Raw genomic sequence first — 15,037 nt, 5'->3', positions numbered from 1 at the left:
CCAAAGGGTGATCTGGCCCTGACTGGCCGCGGCTTTGTGTGCTTCTTACAGAGGCAGAAGGGTCTGGCTGCGAGGCACGTTAAACTCTTGTATTAACCGCATTATTCATCGCATTAAACGGCTGAAACGAGCGACAGAGCCGGTTGCTTTCATTTCTGGTATGCGGAGTGTCTGTAAACAGCATGCGATGGCTTCTGTGGAATCTTCACTTGTTTTTATTTGCCTGCTCAGCCACCTAAGAAATGCCACCAAACAAACAGAGAATGGTTCAGATTTCAGTGCTGCCTGCAAAAGTTGCTATAGTGCTGCCTGCAAACTGCAGCGAGCAATGCCGTCTTCACTGGAGTTCTAAAGAAACTTCAGGGTGCTGGTACGCTGCACATGAAGTACAGCAGCAAACCACCTTCAGCAAGAATTAATGGGCCGTTGCATCATGTTTCTGATGTTTCTTGAAGGTACAGATCCTAATGTGAAATCCCAGGGTCTTGCTTCCACCTGCAGTTTATGCCAGTCCCACATGGGTGGTAGATGGCTTGCTTAGGTCTCTACATAATCCACCCACCCAGCAGCTGCAGGCAGTGTGCCTGGTTTGTTGGCACTCGGATGCATGCTGAAGGTTCAGGGGTCTTGAGGTCCTGCAGGCAAAAAGTCTGGTAAAAGCCTTTAGTGACTGACATATCCTAAACCAGAGATAGTTCAGGGGGCTAAAGCTGAGAAAGCAGTAGAGGACTAGGATTCTTTATGTCTAGAAAGCCCTCTTGAGTCTGCCCTTCTGGTAAAGCAAAGGGAAGTTTAGGAAGTTTCAGGCCATATCTTGTAATTTGTATCAAATTGACCTCCTCTGTGTTGTGCTCCATTTTTTCTCTCTCCTGCACAAATCTTCCCATTATTATGATACAGCATTGTGGCGTATCATCTGTCAGTCAAGCGCTAAACTGCCTCATTCCTTGGTGGCTTTTCCTGTATCCAACTTCTCCCTTGCTGCTCCTTCAGCAGCAGTGAGGTTCCTTCTTCATCCTCACACACCACTTCATGGTTGGGGGAGCACAGGTATGTGTTCAAAGGTGGCAGGCAGGAGGAGTGAGCAGTGGGGAATAAGCTGCTTCATCACACTAGTAATGGGTCTATTTGTATGCATGCAACCCTCAAACCTACACCAAGACAGGAATTTGCATAATATGAACTTTTACCTGTCAGAAATAAGAAGTTGCTTTATAGTACAAATACAGAATTTGATTATCTACTTATATGTAATCTGATTATTTTTTGAGTAATCCAAGTTGGCCACCTAGGTTGGCTGTAGTCTGACTGGTGGCTGGTGAACTGAGAGCTCTGATGTGAGGAACAGGGTAGCACTCTGAGTATGAAGATGTATGCTTACACTGTGGGTTGCAATATTTTAAAAGGTACATCCTGTGACTCTAATTCTGTCATACTCTATGATTAGAGTTGGAGGTTGCTGTTAACATCACCTGCCTTCACAACAGACCTCCTACCAACATCTTTCAGTTCAACTTGCAGTTTTGCGATTGTCTACTTCCCAACGCTCCATTTATTTTAAACTTGCCTTGTTTTAATCTAATGTACTATATTCAGAATGCTGTTTCAATTGCATAATGTTAATTTTCTGCTTCTCTTAAAGTTACATTTTAGGAGCATCTGTTTAGATGTACAAACTTTCTGATGATTCACTTGTTTTAATTAGCATTTGAAAGAGAAAAATGTGTTTTGTTATATGTAACAAACTTAAAAAGCATTTTTTAGTTATACCTCTCTCCTGAGGACCATACCCAAATGATCTGCCTAAATCAGCTTTAATTTTTAATGCAAGTTACAGAGCAGTGACACCTAGCTGAAGGTGGAAGAACTCTGAATGTACATAATCTATTTTCTGTGTATCTTCCTATTTTCTTATGCATTTAGACATTTGCATTCTGAATGATATTTCTGGGCACTAGTTCCAAAAGATCGGAAGTACATTGCATAAAATACACAATCTATACTGCAAGATTACTATCAGAATTGAAAAGACTTTTAAAAGTTTAAGGTCCTCATGAAAACGTATTTAAGATGATGCAAAGTATTAAAAACAGTTCACCTGTCTTCCAAGTCCTTTTAAGATACTAAGCAGGTAAATTCTGTTCACCTCAGGATTGCCTTCACCTTAACAGAAAAGTGCCAGGAGGTACCATCACTTCCCTTGAGCTCTGGTGCATTCCTGAGTCATTGTTTTGACCTTAACAAAGAGAGCATTTGGTAACTGTGTTGCTCAATCTTCTAATGGAGTAACGATTAGAAGGTACATATCTCTGGATCTCATAGATGATTTAAGCATTACCATAATTTAAAAAAATTGAGAGACTTAAAGAAAATTAGGAAGATGTTCTTTTAATTAAGCAAAAACAGAGTTATAATCACTCTTTCTAAAAATAAAATTAGACTCTTTAATCAATCCTTAACATCTGCATTTAATATTTTCTTCTAAACAAAAATACAGATGCAATTATGTAGCAAATTACAGTCTTTAACAATGTATAATATTTACTCTCTTACACGTAACTTTAATTCTAATTTGGTCATTAATACTTGACTCATTACTGCAATGTGTTACTTGTAGTAAAAGTGCCACAACTGAACTACAAACATGACATTGCCATCTTAAAACGGTCTTGCTATAAATTGTAGAGAATATACAGAGTTACAAAGTCATTGTGTTTTTATCAAAATATACAAACCCCCCCAACCTTAACACAAGCTATCAATATTTTTCTTATGAACTATACAGTTATATAAAATATTTCAAAAATTATATTTATAAATATTCTACCTTATTTGCTTTGGTCTATAATTATGATCATACAAGTCCACATAGAAGGTATTTTTGTGTATTTTCTTTGAAATATCACTGTACTTTCTTCTGTTTATTCTTCTATTAGCCTTATTTAAAATGGAACCAAAGCTGCCATGAAACCAAAAAACTCTCAAGGGATTCATAGCATTCACCAATGATAGAATAAATAAGTGGACTAGATTATTACTTCAATCAATACTGTATTATCATTTCATCTGTAGTTTTATTGTACCCAGCTATAGTTTATTTTAAAATATTCAAGAGGATGATATATGTAAACCATGTACCATACCTTGCACGTAGAATGAAGGAGAGGATCACTAACCTTTGTCCTGACTTAATTTTTTTAACATTTCACAGAGAGGAACATACAGGACTACTTGGAAATTCAGAAAAACAGAACAGAGCCCTATCATACAAAACTTATACACATACACCCTCCTCCTAAAAAAAAAAAAAAAAAAGACTTGATCTCACTTAAAAGTAATCACATTCTCATAAAATTGTACTTATGTTTTGGTGATGTCTTTCAGAGCTGTCTCTCCTGATTCCTAGTAAACTGTGAACCTGCAAGGCTCACCATGACCCTTTGGTGTGACAGGGTGAGGGAGGCAAAAAGGCCAACACTTCTTTCTTCCAGTAACCCATTCCAGGCACCTCTCTGCTATGGGACCACTCTGCCCCACCAAGAGACAGTGTGACAAAGCTTGCCTTGGCCCAGATGCTGCCATGGTTAGGGAAAATCACTGAGGGGGGACACAGGAAGGTTTGAATTTGTACTTTAAGCATAACAGTGACAAGGAATCCCACAAACTGGCCTTATCCCTCTTTATACATAGGGACTGTGCCAGTGATATACGTGGAAGCAAGACTCTGAGTATTTACTTACTCCTCCCAACACTGAACTATTTATAGGGATTTGCTCTTAGCTGTCCAAGCATTATTCCAGGATGAGGAGGAAGAGTTTAAACTTCCTCTTCTGCTGAGAAGAATGATATTTCTAAAAGACAGGAGTTGCAGAGCCACCAGTAGGTGGACATTTGTATACAGGATTTCTTTAAGCTAGGCTGTTTCATGAAAACAGTTTTCTTTATAGAAATGAACCTCACTAACTCTACCAGGCCACTGACACTGGGATTTATGCAGTTTGGAAGACTGGCTATTAAATTTCTCAGAGACAACATAAATCTGGAATAGTTTCCACACCAGCATTCAGACTTATTTGGTTATTACGGTAACTACAAAACTGAACATGGAAAGGAAAAGGGGTTTAAACTCCTGAATGTTTTCTAAATGTTGAGCTACAGAAAAGCACACCAGAACTCAACTGTACTTCAGCATACTCAAGTGCATGAAACATTTCCCACATTCACTTTAGAATACACTAAATTACACTTTTTAATAAACACTTTTGTTAAAAAATTGCAATATATGCTTTCTGCAGAAAAAATTCATTCTGCAGAGTACACTGTGAATCTACGTATTTATTTTGCCTAGAACATTTCTGACTCATAAAACAGCACTGTAAGATAGTTCAGAGACTAGTCTCCTGTAAGACTAAGCAGAAAGGTTTTGATTGTTTGAATTTTTTTTTCCTCTGTGTTAGAATTCTATTGTGGCAAAAGTATTGTGGGTCTTTCACACTAAGTTTGTTTTATTGCAAATAGTATTTTTTCTTTTCTGTGTTATTTTCCTTCCTTTGCATAGAGTGACATGTTTGGATGAAGAAATTTGGTCATAGTAAATTATACTAATCGGAGCGGAAATGTTTCTATATTTTCTCCAATACATAGTTTTGGATTTTTATTCTCTTCTGTAAAATTGCCACTCAGAGTATAACTTCTGGAGTTACAGTTCGTGTATTTTTTACTTCACTTCCTTCTGAGCCAAGGACATGTGGGTTTTCCAAAAGTTTAGTGCTTTCATTGCAAAACTGTTCTTTTCTATCCTGCGCACCTGAACTTTTGAAGAGATGTTTCTTCTGATGCATTCCCAGAGCAGCTGCTGTCTTGCAGATTTTTTGACAGTGAAAGCAAGCAAAACCTTTTCCATTAAGCTTACGTACATGCCTTTGCTCATGGTTCCTTTTGGTAGAAAGATACAAAAAGCTTTTAAAGCAGAACTGACAGTGGTAACGTTTTTCTCCAGTATGAATTCTCTCATGTATTTTGAGTGCTTCATTTAAAGTGAACGCCTTATTACAGTATTGGCAGACAAAGTCTTTGACACCCAGATGAATACGTTCATGTTTCTGTAGATTTCCAGGAACTGAGAAACATTTACCACAGGTTTTGCAAGTGTAGGGCTTTTCCCCAGTGTGACACCTCATATGCATTCTTAAAGTGGATGGACTTCGAAATTGTTTTTGGCATAATTCACAAATGTAAGGCTTTGAAGTAGCTACATGCCAGTGTACATGGTCTTGAATTTTTTCAGTGGAAGACTGATCTCTTTCACAAAGCTCACAATGGAGATTAGGCATTTCTGTGTTCTCTTCTTGACTAATTACCTTTTCCTCAGGAGCATTCCTCAGTGCATATTCCCGACTGCATGTGTTGTGGCTTTCCACAGTGGTATTCTTGCTTCCATGCTTTTCCCTCCATTTGGTCTTTTTAATTTTTCTTAGCTGTTTAGATTTCTTTTTTGGTTTGTAATTATAATAGGGTCTCCATGGTTTATCACTGGAGTCCTGGTCACTTACGTCATCACACATTTCTGTCAGCTCCAGGCATTCTGAGCTATACAGCCTAGATGGGCTTATTTCTTTTCTCTCTGTTTCTGATTCCTCAATTAGTTTGTCCTGTTTAGACTCATATTTAGTTTTTTGGCCTCTTTTACAAAACAGCTTAGATCCTAATATATGTCTTTTTACAATAGCCTCATTACCAATTTTTACTGTAATTTGACAAAGAGGTGCAACGTTACTGTCAGTAGAAGTTCCCGGTAAGGCAGGCTTCGCAATGTATGTTTCAGTTTTACTTGATTCTTGGCCAGTATTTGTTGTTTTGCTAGATGAACCTCCAGATCCTGGGACATGCTGGGTATCCTCAGTTGCTTCTGCTCTGCTGTGCAGCAGTGTCTTCTTTTTCTCCTTATTAGTTTTTGATTTTGTAATGCACTTCCCATGATTATCTGACTCGTATTTACAATCATCAGTTGCAGACTGACTAGGTGGATTATTTGAAGATTCTGTCTTACTGTTTTCTATAGAAGTGACTGTTTTACTGTGCATGATTACTGACGAAACTCTGCTACTGTGCATTATAACAGAGGGTGCAGAACTGCTGTAACTGATGACAGAGGTTGAATTTTCATTCATGTTAGTTAGAGATAGCACTGAGGAATCACATTCCTGAGAACCAGAGTCGTCTGCAGCAGTGGAAACTCTTTTCTCACCTGTACAAAAGTCCCTTTGCAGGTCAGAATTTAAGATACCTGCTCCCCAAGACGATGCAGTCTGAGTATTCACAGAAGATGCTGTATCATTACATGAAGATGTATTCAAGGCAAGAGGTCTGTTGTTCGGTATGATATTACTTTGAAAATTCAATGGCGGTAGCTCAGAGTTAAGAGAAGTTGGAATGAAACAGTTCGTAGAAGCAGTTTCATTAACCTGGGTACTTACTTGGACATTTTCGTACGAAGAATTTTGGTAGGACTTGTAAGGCAGTCGTCTGCATTTCATGGGCAAAAGTCGATAAAGCTTGTATGGGTACACACTTGGTTTTAAGCCTCCGTTGGCTGTCTTCTTATTTACTGAGAGGCGATGGTCAATTGCATGGAAAGACTTCTGATGGTTTTTCAGTATATAGTAAGTCATAAAAGTCTCCAGACAGAAAATGCACTGATACCGTCTCTCTCCAGTGTGCCAGATCTCGTGTCTAGTGCGATACTCAGCTAATGCAAATACTTTATTGCAGTAATGACAAGGATATGTTCTTCTCCAGGAATGCACATTTGCGTGCCTTCGAAGGCTAGACAATGTTACGTAACTACGCTTGCAAACGATGCAAGTATATAATATCTGCCCATCAACAACTTTAATCAAATGATCTGTTTCTGGTAAAGTGCAGTTTGCATTAGAATAATCAGTCATATTGTTTTCAGACAGCACAGGCTCTGCATTTGCATATGAACTTCCACTCTTTCTGTCTGTAGCAGTATAGTTACCTGCAAAGTTTTGTTCCTTTCCATTCTGAACTGATAAGTCACTTGATCTTGTGCAGACTTGTTCATGACTTTCCAACACATTTAGATTTGCAAATTGTTTGCTGCAGTATTTGCATATGAAAGTTTCCTGATGCTCTGAATGGAGCTGAAGATGAGTGCTCAGTAATGCCCTGTCACTGAATGATTTTGCACAACAGTTACAATTGTAAACAGGTGGAATGACGGTTGCTGTGGATCCAGAGACATTAGCAGGATTGTTTTCCTCATCTCTGGATAAATGGAAATTTCCTGCTTTGTTCTGAGGTTTTGGCAAGGAAGTAATTGGCTGATCAGTAACTGCTTCATGCTGGGCTTCTGTAGTAGTTACTGTAGAGGCTGGTGCTTTTGCTATAGCCAAACCAGTACCCTGGGGTTTAAGAACTGTCTTAGGAGTACTACATGCTTGTTTTCGTGGCTGAATGAGTGGTGTGGCTTGGACATCTTCATAGTGATCTTCACGTGTCCTGTATGAAGGGCTACCAGACTGTTCAATAAAAGGTGTTCCTTGACAAGTATCTCCTCCAGAAGAAACTGCATAAGAGTGTTCAGCCAGTGTACTGGCTGGCTCAGCATCTTTACAAATATCACTTCTGTTGGAGCTTATGTTGTGATCTTGTATTGTATCAGATACCTTTTTAAAGTTTGCCCTCAAATCAAGTGGAGAAAACAAACTGTTATCTGTTTCAAAAATTGAGAATGCATTTGTAATTCGTGGTCCATTTGTCACAGCAGAGTCTTCATGTCTCTTTTCATGTTTTTCCTCTTTGACAGTCCCTTTTTCATTAATGCAGTATGCATAGGGGCAAGGAGAACTTGAAAAATTAATATCTGTAAGATCTTCTAAAAATGATATTCCCAGTTTTTTCCCTGCAGCTGCAAGGTCTGTTACTGTCTCTTGCCTCTTAACAACTACTGTGGAACTATAGATGTAATTCAGTATTTCTGTAAACACTTCAGCTTTGAGATCATCTAACTCCAGTACATGACCTGAAATACAGATAGTACGACTCCAAAAAATGTTTTTAAAGTAAAGGCTCGAAGCTGCCAGCACATTACTATGGGCTTTAAATTTGGTATCTTCCACAATTATGGTGACATCACATAAAATGCCCCGAATGCGCTGTTCATTTAAAATAGAAAGTACAGTGTCACTGTGGAAGTCATCCTTGAGATCCTTTGAATGGGACATGACTGTCATCTACAAGAAAAAAAAAAGAAAAAAGATAATGTAAATCTATGTAGAAGGCATTTTTCATCTGTTTAAGTACAGATCAAATTTATACTGGTTCTTTTTTTAAAATTTATTAACTTTTACATGTTAAGAATGACTAAAATTTTGTCATAGTATTTCAGGTTGAAGTCATCTTAGGTTCCTTCATGCCAACAGTACTGAAGGTAGTCTATGTATAGATCAAGAGTGCATGAATACCAGTAGCTCCTCAGTAGGAGGCAGAGGATCTTCTCTGTCCCTACATGGGTCTGTTGCCTGCCTGGTACCTTTCACTGAGGGCCACAGGTGCCAACTTTCTGCTGTGCCAGTGGGTGTGTCTGCTCAGGTTCACAGTGAATGCCTCACTGAATCCTTGAGGTAATGCCCCTAGCATGCAGCTGAAGTATTTGGTCGATGTTCTGGGGAAGGCCGAATTGCTGTAGTTCTGTGGATACTAAGGACTGTTTTCAAAAGCTATTTGTCAGACAATGACTACAACACAACTGTATCTGATCCCCTTATTAAGCTGACATTTAAAATAGGAGTCAGAAATCCCATGCAATAAAGTTTTAGTTACAAGGCTTTACAAACAAATGAATTTACAAGCCACACAATTTTGTAAACAATAGCAGAGTAGGTATAACACTGTTAGCAGAAACAGAGCATTGTTTTTCAAATAGTGATTGCATTTTATTAAGTAGTTTACACTTAATTTTGAAATTACTGAGAATTTTTAAGTAACTGAGTAAGTTCAGTGAGTAAAACAAGTAGAGAGTAATAGGACATTTTTTCTTCAGTTATAGTTTATGGTGTTCACATAAGAATAATTGGACAGTATGTTAATTTCAGCCAAATAATATTTAATTGCAATAGAAAATGCTGCTAAATAACAGATAATTTATAATAATGAGGTTTAATGATCACAAAAAATGTTTAGATTAGCCAAGCTGTTACTGTATGAATATATGGGTTTATATGAATTAAATAGGGGTTTTATAGTTTATATGAATTAAATACGAATTAGAAAATAGACTGAAAAACACAATTAATTTGACAGTACATATCTGGAGTTAATCAAATGATTTTTTTTGTTTTGTTCAAATTCAAATAATAATGATGTTTTTTTCTTTTTCTTCTATATCTGAGTAGTTTCCAACTAGTACTGCCCATTTCTAACTTCAAGTCATGAAGAAATAGTTGTTCTCCTGGTTCTTACCAATCATGACAGTAAAAAAATCTTCATATTTATTAACTACTGTTTTCTTTCAACTTGTGAAAATAGATTGACCCTTAAAGAAAATCACCAATTACAGATACTTTTAATAGGTTAAAATAGTACATACTTAATGTTCTCAGAAGTTATGAATCACTTACCTTTGACCTCAAATAGTTCACATTAGCAATGCCAATATATTTATTGGGGTGGGTTTAAACCAAATGCTGCAAGAAAGGTTTGACCCATTTTCACTAAACAAAGAGCAATTTAGAACTTTTGCTCTCTCACTGAAGCTATTCAGAAGTAGTCCTTACTTGAAAATAGGTCTTGATCACAAAGTAATATGGGACATGCACCCTTGCATCTAGTTACACTTTTGACACTATGACAAATCCATCAACTACTTCACTGCATATCAAATTATACCAAAATAAAAGACAATCTTACTGTGAAGATAAACACAATGTAAAGATTGTAATTTGGGATGTTGTAGATAAAGCTTGGAAGTAAAATTTCTACCTTCCGGCATGGCTACCATTTCTATCAGGACAGTGTTGTCTACGAAAATGGCCAAAACTTTCAACATAGTATAAAGGCTGAGAATTTTCACTGCCCAGAATTCAGAAAAATCAAAGTTATGATTCACAAAAAATGCCTTTGATGCTTGTATACATCCCAAATGTCACAAAATTAATTCTTTAGTAAGCTATGACAGAAAAGTAAATGTGTATTACTTTTTATCTGGTCACTCACAGCAGCTGTAAATTTAGATGCATTTGGTTTGTGCCTTTAATTCTTAAAATCACAGTTTATCATATATGTGTTTATTACACTTATTTGGCTTAAAATAGATGTTTATTAATTTGAAATGATAACCTGAAGTGCACAGTAATTTGATGTAGTTATGTGCTTTGGTTCAGTATCTGAAAACCCATATCGAGTCTTTTACAGAAAGAATACTGACAAGAAAACTTTTCTTCAAGCAAGCAGCCACTCTTCCATAATTGATTCTTTCTTCTCATTGACAGTGTCTGAGATTACATCTGACTTGCTCATGTGATGTAGTATTAGAAACCAACTGTCAGACATCAAAACCATTTCACAACAGAAGCTATTGATAGAGTTATTTCCTGAGTATAGGAAATAAATTATGTCAACTCTACTTCTCAGTGAACTACCCCATAGGAATTTGCCTGTGTTTCCTCCGTTTCTTTCCTGGAGACAGATGGGTTTAGTTCAAAGACATGATGTGACATACTGCTTGCTAAATATATCAGACTGCCACTTCTATACTAGGAGGCATTTACAATCAAGGACTACAAACCCAAGTGATTTTAGTAGCAGTCTTATTATTCAACTAGTTATTTCAAAATTTATCCTCCTAAGGAGACAAATATATATATTAAATTTCTACTTGCATGTACACAGATTGCCAGTTTTTACAGTTCTGGATGTTTTGATACGCTCAGTAAACCACCAAACTAGATTCTTTGTGTAGAGATAGTTGAAACTGTCATTTGCTATTCAGACATCTAAATTTTTGCTGTGTGCTGAACCATCTCCTATGCATCTCACTGGAAAGATACTGAAAAATTCCAGAGCAAATTATTTTCAGGGTCAACATTTTTACTTCTCTGTCTCAGACTATCATTTCCCAAATAGTCCCATTTGTTCGTGTGTGTAATGATTCTCTGTCCTGCCTCTTGCATTTGTGAAAAATGTATCTGAAACGCTATAAAATCAGAATGCTCTTCCTAGCATACAATAAATGGAATATTTTAGGAAATCTTCATATTCCATTTGCAGTTCATTTTGCAAAAGGAAAACCTGTTCAGTGTCCCAGAGAGCTCTATGGAGCCAAAGATACAGAAAGATAAAACTTTTCAGATCTGTTATTAGCAGTAGCATTATTTGTATTATACTACTGGTTTTAAATAGTTTTTATTAAAATACTTAAAAGTTGCTATTCTTCTGTATGTTTTTTTATTATAGACTTACAGAAGAAATTCTAGTATTATTTATAAATATTGCCCAAAACATAAGTATCATTTGACAACAAAGCTCTTCAGCCTGCTATGCCATCCTTTTTTGACACAAGCATGTGTGTTATTTTGATACTTTATGCTATCAATGCAGACATAAATAATTTCTTGGGAATCTGAACAGTAGTAGTATAACTTCATCTTTGGTGCACCTATAGATAATTTGAGCTTCTGAACAGCAGATTTTTTTTTGATTGCGAATTACCTTACTATTTGCACATTTTCTGTGAAAACAGTAACAGACCTAACCTGTCATTAAAAGTTGTCAAATCACTTGGGGAAAAAATATTTAAATATTAATCTGAAACTTAAATGCAATGGTCAGTAGGCTGATTCAAATATAATACTGTATTTTCTGACATCATATATTTTTTGACATCAACAGAATACCACTTCAGGACAACAGCTGTAAATGAAAACAAGTAGTTTAAAAGTTAACGGAAGACCCAAAGGGTTGATGCATCCAAACACAAATCTGACTACTTATGCCTCACAGATGACACTGCTAATTATAGATATTGGAGGATCCAGCTCTACATGGACACTGAAGAGGGAAAAAAAAACTACTCTTAATTTCTACATTAGTATTATTTGCACATAAACTAATAGATCACAAGGAGTTTTACTGGCTGATGAATACCAAATATAACAAATACAATTTTTTTTAAACTATCAAAGAAAACTGCTGCAATACAACAATATAGTTTTCAATTTTTGGTAGACTTTTGAAATCCACTGCCAGGCAAGTGTAATGGTATATATGAGAAATTTTATTACAATTCAGTCACCTAAATTTGAAAGACAAGCTAATGGCATCAACAAAAAAACACCATTTGAGCCAGCTGCTAGTACCCAAGCAAAATAAAACCCAGAAAGATACACTATACATGAAGTAACAGTTCTCCCTCTTTTCCTACTGCACACATTTCTACTGGGATTTTAAAGATGCTAGCATTTTCTGTTACTTATCGACATGACACTATGGAAACATGTTTGCTCCGTACCTTCCTTATGTTCAGATTCATTCCACTTTATTAACATACATTTAAGACTGTCTCGTTTCCAGCCTGTTTCCCTGAGAAGTAACATTCATCTACAACAAGAGCAGAAATAAAGCTAGGCGCCACAAACATACAAAAGTGAGTACACACACCCTTTCCCCTGCAATCTTATCCTAGCTCTACTATCCTGATCCTTGCCCACCTGGAAACCTACTGTCCAATCATCACTTTTACGATGATAGCTAAGTTTTATATGGAATCACCGCAGAATTCCCATCTGGGCAGTATGACCAATATGTCTATGAGTATGCCTCAACCAGGGTCCCTTCAGTTTCCTTACAACCTCAGGCTGGCAGAAAAGTTTTAATGGTAGTTTTAATTTAGTTATAATTTTTCATGGTAGTTGTAGTTTAAATGTTTAATAGCTTGCAGTACGTGAGTTTACATAGCTACATAATATTTCTACAAGTGCATTTATATTTTTTCTCTTTTAGACTCTCGCTGCTTACCTCCTTCCCTATTAAATACAGAATACTTAATGGCCTCATAAGCACAAAACTTTAAATAATTTTTTTCCAGCCTTGCACTGCTTCCTCTAACTTTTAATTCACACAGCTGGGGGTGGTGGAATTTAGCAACAGAATGTTAGATCTCTGAAGCCACCAGATGAACCATTCTTTCAGGGTGGTAATTATTCCCTACTCCAAGTCATTCTCTCACTTCCTACATTACACCTTTTATGACTGTTTCTCATCATATGGAAACCAGCGTTTAAAACCTTATCAGTGTTCAGAGTGGGTTTGTGCTTTTAAGTCATGTTTCTCACTTCGAAAACCAAAGTGAGTCCGTCCTTTATAACAGAACACAGAATAGCAGGGGGTTGGAAGGGACCTCTGGAGGTCATCTTTTTCAACTTTCCCAGCTAAAGCAGGGTCACCCAGCAAAGGCTGCTCAGGAACACAATGTCCAGGCAGGTTTTGAAAGTCTCCAGAGAAGGAGACTCCACAACCTCCCTGGGCAGTGCCTTGGCACGCTCAAAGACGTTTTTTCTTATGTTTACGTGAAACCTCCCGTGTTCAAGTCTGCACCCCATGTCCTATCACTGGGCACTACAGAAAAGAGCCCACCTCCATCCTCTTGACCTTGCCACCCTTATATATATCCCCGCCCCCCCCAGTCTTCTCCAAGTTGAAGAGCTTGTCAAAGATCTACTCCAGTCCTCTCACCATCCTCAAGGCCCTTTATTGGACTCTCTCCAGTAGTTCCCTGTCTTTCTTGAACTGGAGAGCCTGGGGCAGTCTTTAACTCATCTTGCTTTAAAATTATTAAAAAATAAAATAAACGGGGGAAAAATCCATTTCCCGCTGCATATCCAGTTTTTTCTGATACCTAAAGGTTTCATCCTTTGGTCCACGTCAATTTCAGGCCCTGAGGGGCTAAGGACTACGGCGCGGCCCGCACAGGCTCTCCCGCACAGCTGGCCCACAGGGTGGAGCTGGACGCGCAGAGTAAAGGCCCCGTCCCCTTTCCCTGCTAAAGCAAGAGACTAAATACATCCTTTTACCACTACATTAAATGGCAACTTCTACTGCAGAGTTCAAATGCAATTGTCTCTTAATCCTGCGCGAATTACATAAATATGCAGCACGTTAATGTCAGTATATTTGTCTGCCTTAAAACGGAGCCTCTTGAGACATCAAACATTTGGCAATCTGTCAGCTGCAGATAATTTGAAGACACTTCCTGTTAATGGGCAGTAACTGTCGTCTGGGTTCGGTTCGATCTCTAGCCGAGGAAGCAGCGCTCACATTAACCTGCAACATGATTCTTCCTAGCAGCAAAAGAAACGCTTACGCAATTTTATGCTCGAATGTCGAATAACTCACTGTTTTTGAGCTACCTGGCGGTTAAACCCATGGCTTTGGGGCTGTCTCTGGCAGGGCGGGAGGCGAGAGCCGCGGCGGAGCCTCACGGTGCGCGGGGCGCCCGGGCGCGGGGTGACGTGACAGGTGCTGTCTTCCGGGCGGCGCAGGGCCCGGGCCGACGGGCAGGAAGGCGCAGCCGCCATTTTGCGCTCCTAATCCCTGATGAGCGGATTAGGCTGTGGTTTGTGGAGTGCAGGCGTGCTCCAGCACACGAGTTTCCTTTCTCCCTCTGCCTAGTGCGACCGTATTTTTAATATATTTGTTTTACAGCAAGTGCTTTGTGCTTAATAAACACGTTCAGATGGTCTATTTAGCGTATCAGACAAGGTTGTTTATATGCAAATTCAGACAAGATGAGGAAATCCCGTGTTCCCTATGTGCAATCCCTTGCTCCAGAGGCATCAGTGCAGTTTTGTCCACATCATTTAGAATCCTTCTTAAACCTAACAAAGGATTTTGATTGCCTTGCTCTCTTTCAAAATCCTTCTCATAAGAAGAAAGAGAAAGCATTTCTGGAGATACATAGTTCTATGCATAATTTATGCAATTTTCCACGAAAATGAGAGATGAAATAATACCTTGA

The 15,037-nt window shown here is 38.0% G+C and overlaps 1 protein-coding gene across 1 annotated transcript; it reads right to left on the bottom strand.

Annotated features, from left to right (window-relative positions):
• Nucleotides 1-2,528: 2,528 nt before the first annotated feature.
• ZBTB38 (zinc finger and BTB domain containing 38) lies at nucleotides 2,529-14,453 on the bottom strand. Its single transcript, XM_054386371.1, has 2 exons — nucleotides 14,430-14,453; nucleotides 2,529-8,258 (listed from the first exon to the last, which is right to left on the bottom strand). Exon 2 carries the CDS (start codon nucleotides 8,256-8,258, stop codon nucleotides 4,680-4,682), a length of 3,579 nt encoding a protein of 1,192 aa, XP_054242346.1. The 5' UTR covers nucleotides 14,430-14,453; the 3' UTR covers nucleotides 2,529-4,679.
• Nucleotides 14,454-15,037: the final 584 nt, after the last annotated feature.

This window comes from Indicator indicator, chromosome 13, assembly GCF_027791375.1.
Source record: "Indicator indicator isolate 239-I01 chromosome 13, UM_Iind_1.1, whole genome shotgun sequence".
Taxonomy (NCBI): Eukaryota; Metazoa; Chordata; class Aves; order Piciformes; family Indicatoridae; genus Indicator; species Indicator indicator.
Note: the sequence above shows the minus strand (reverse complement) of the source record. Positions and strands in the feature narration are given on the sequence as shown.

Coding starts and splice junctions, on each gene's coding strand:
- ZBTB38 (XM_054386371.1), bottom strand. CDS start 8,258: ATGACAGTCATGTCCCATTCAAAGGATCTCAAGGATGACTTCCACAGT.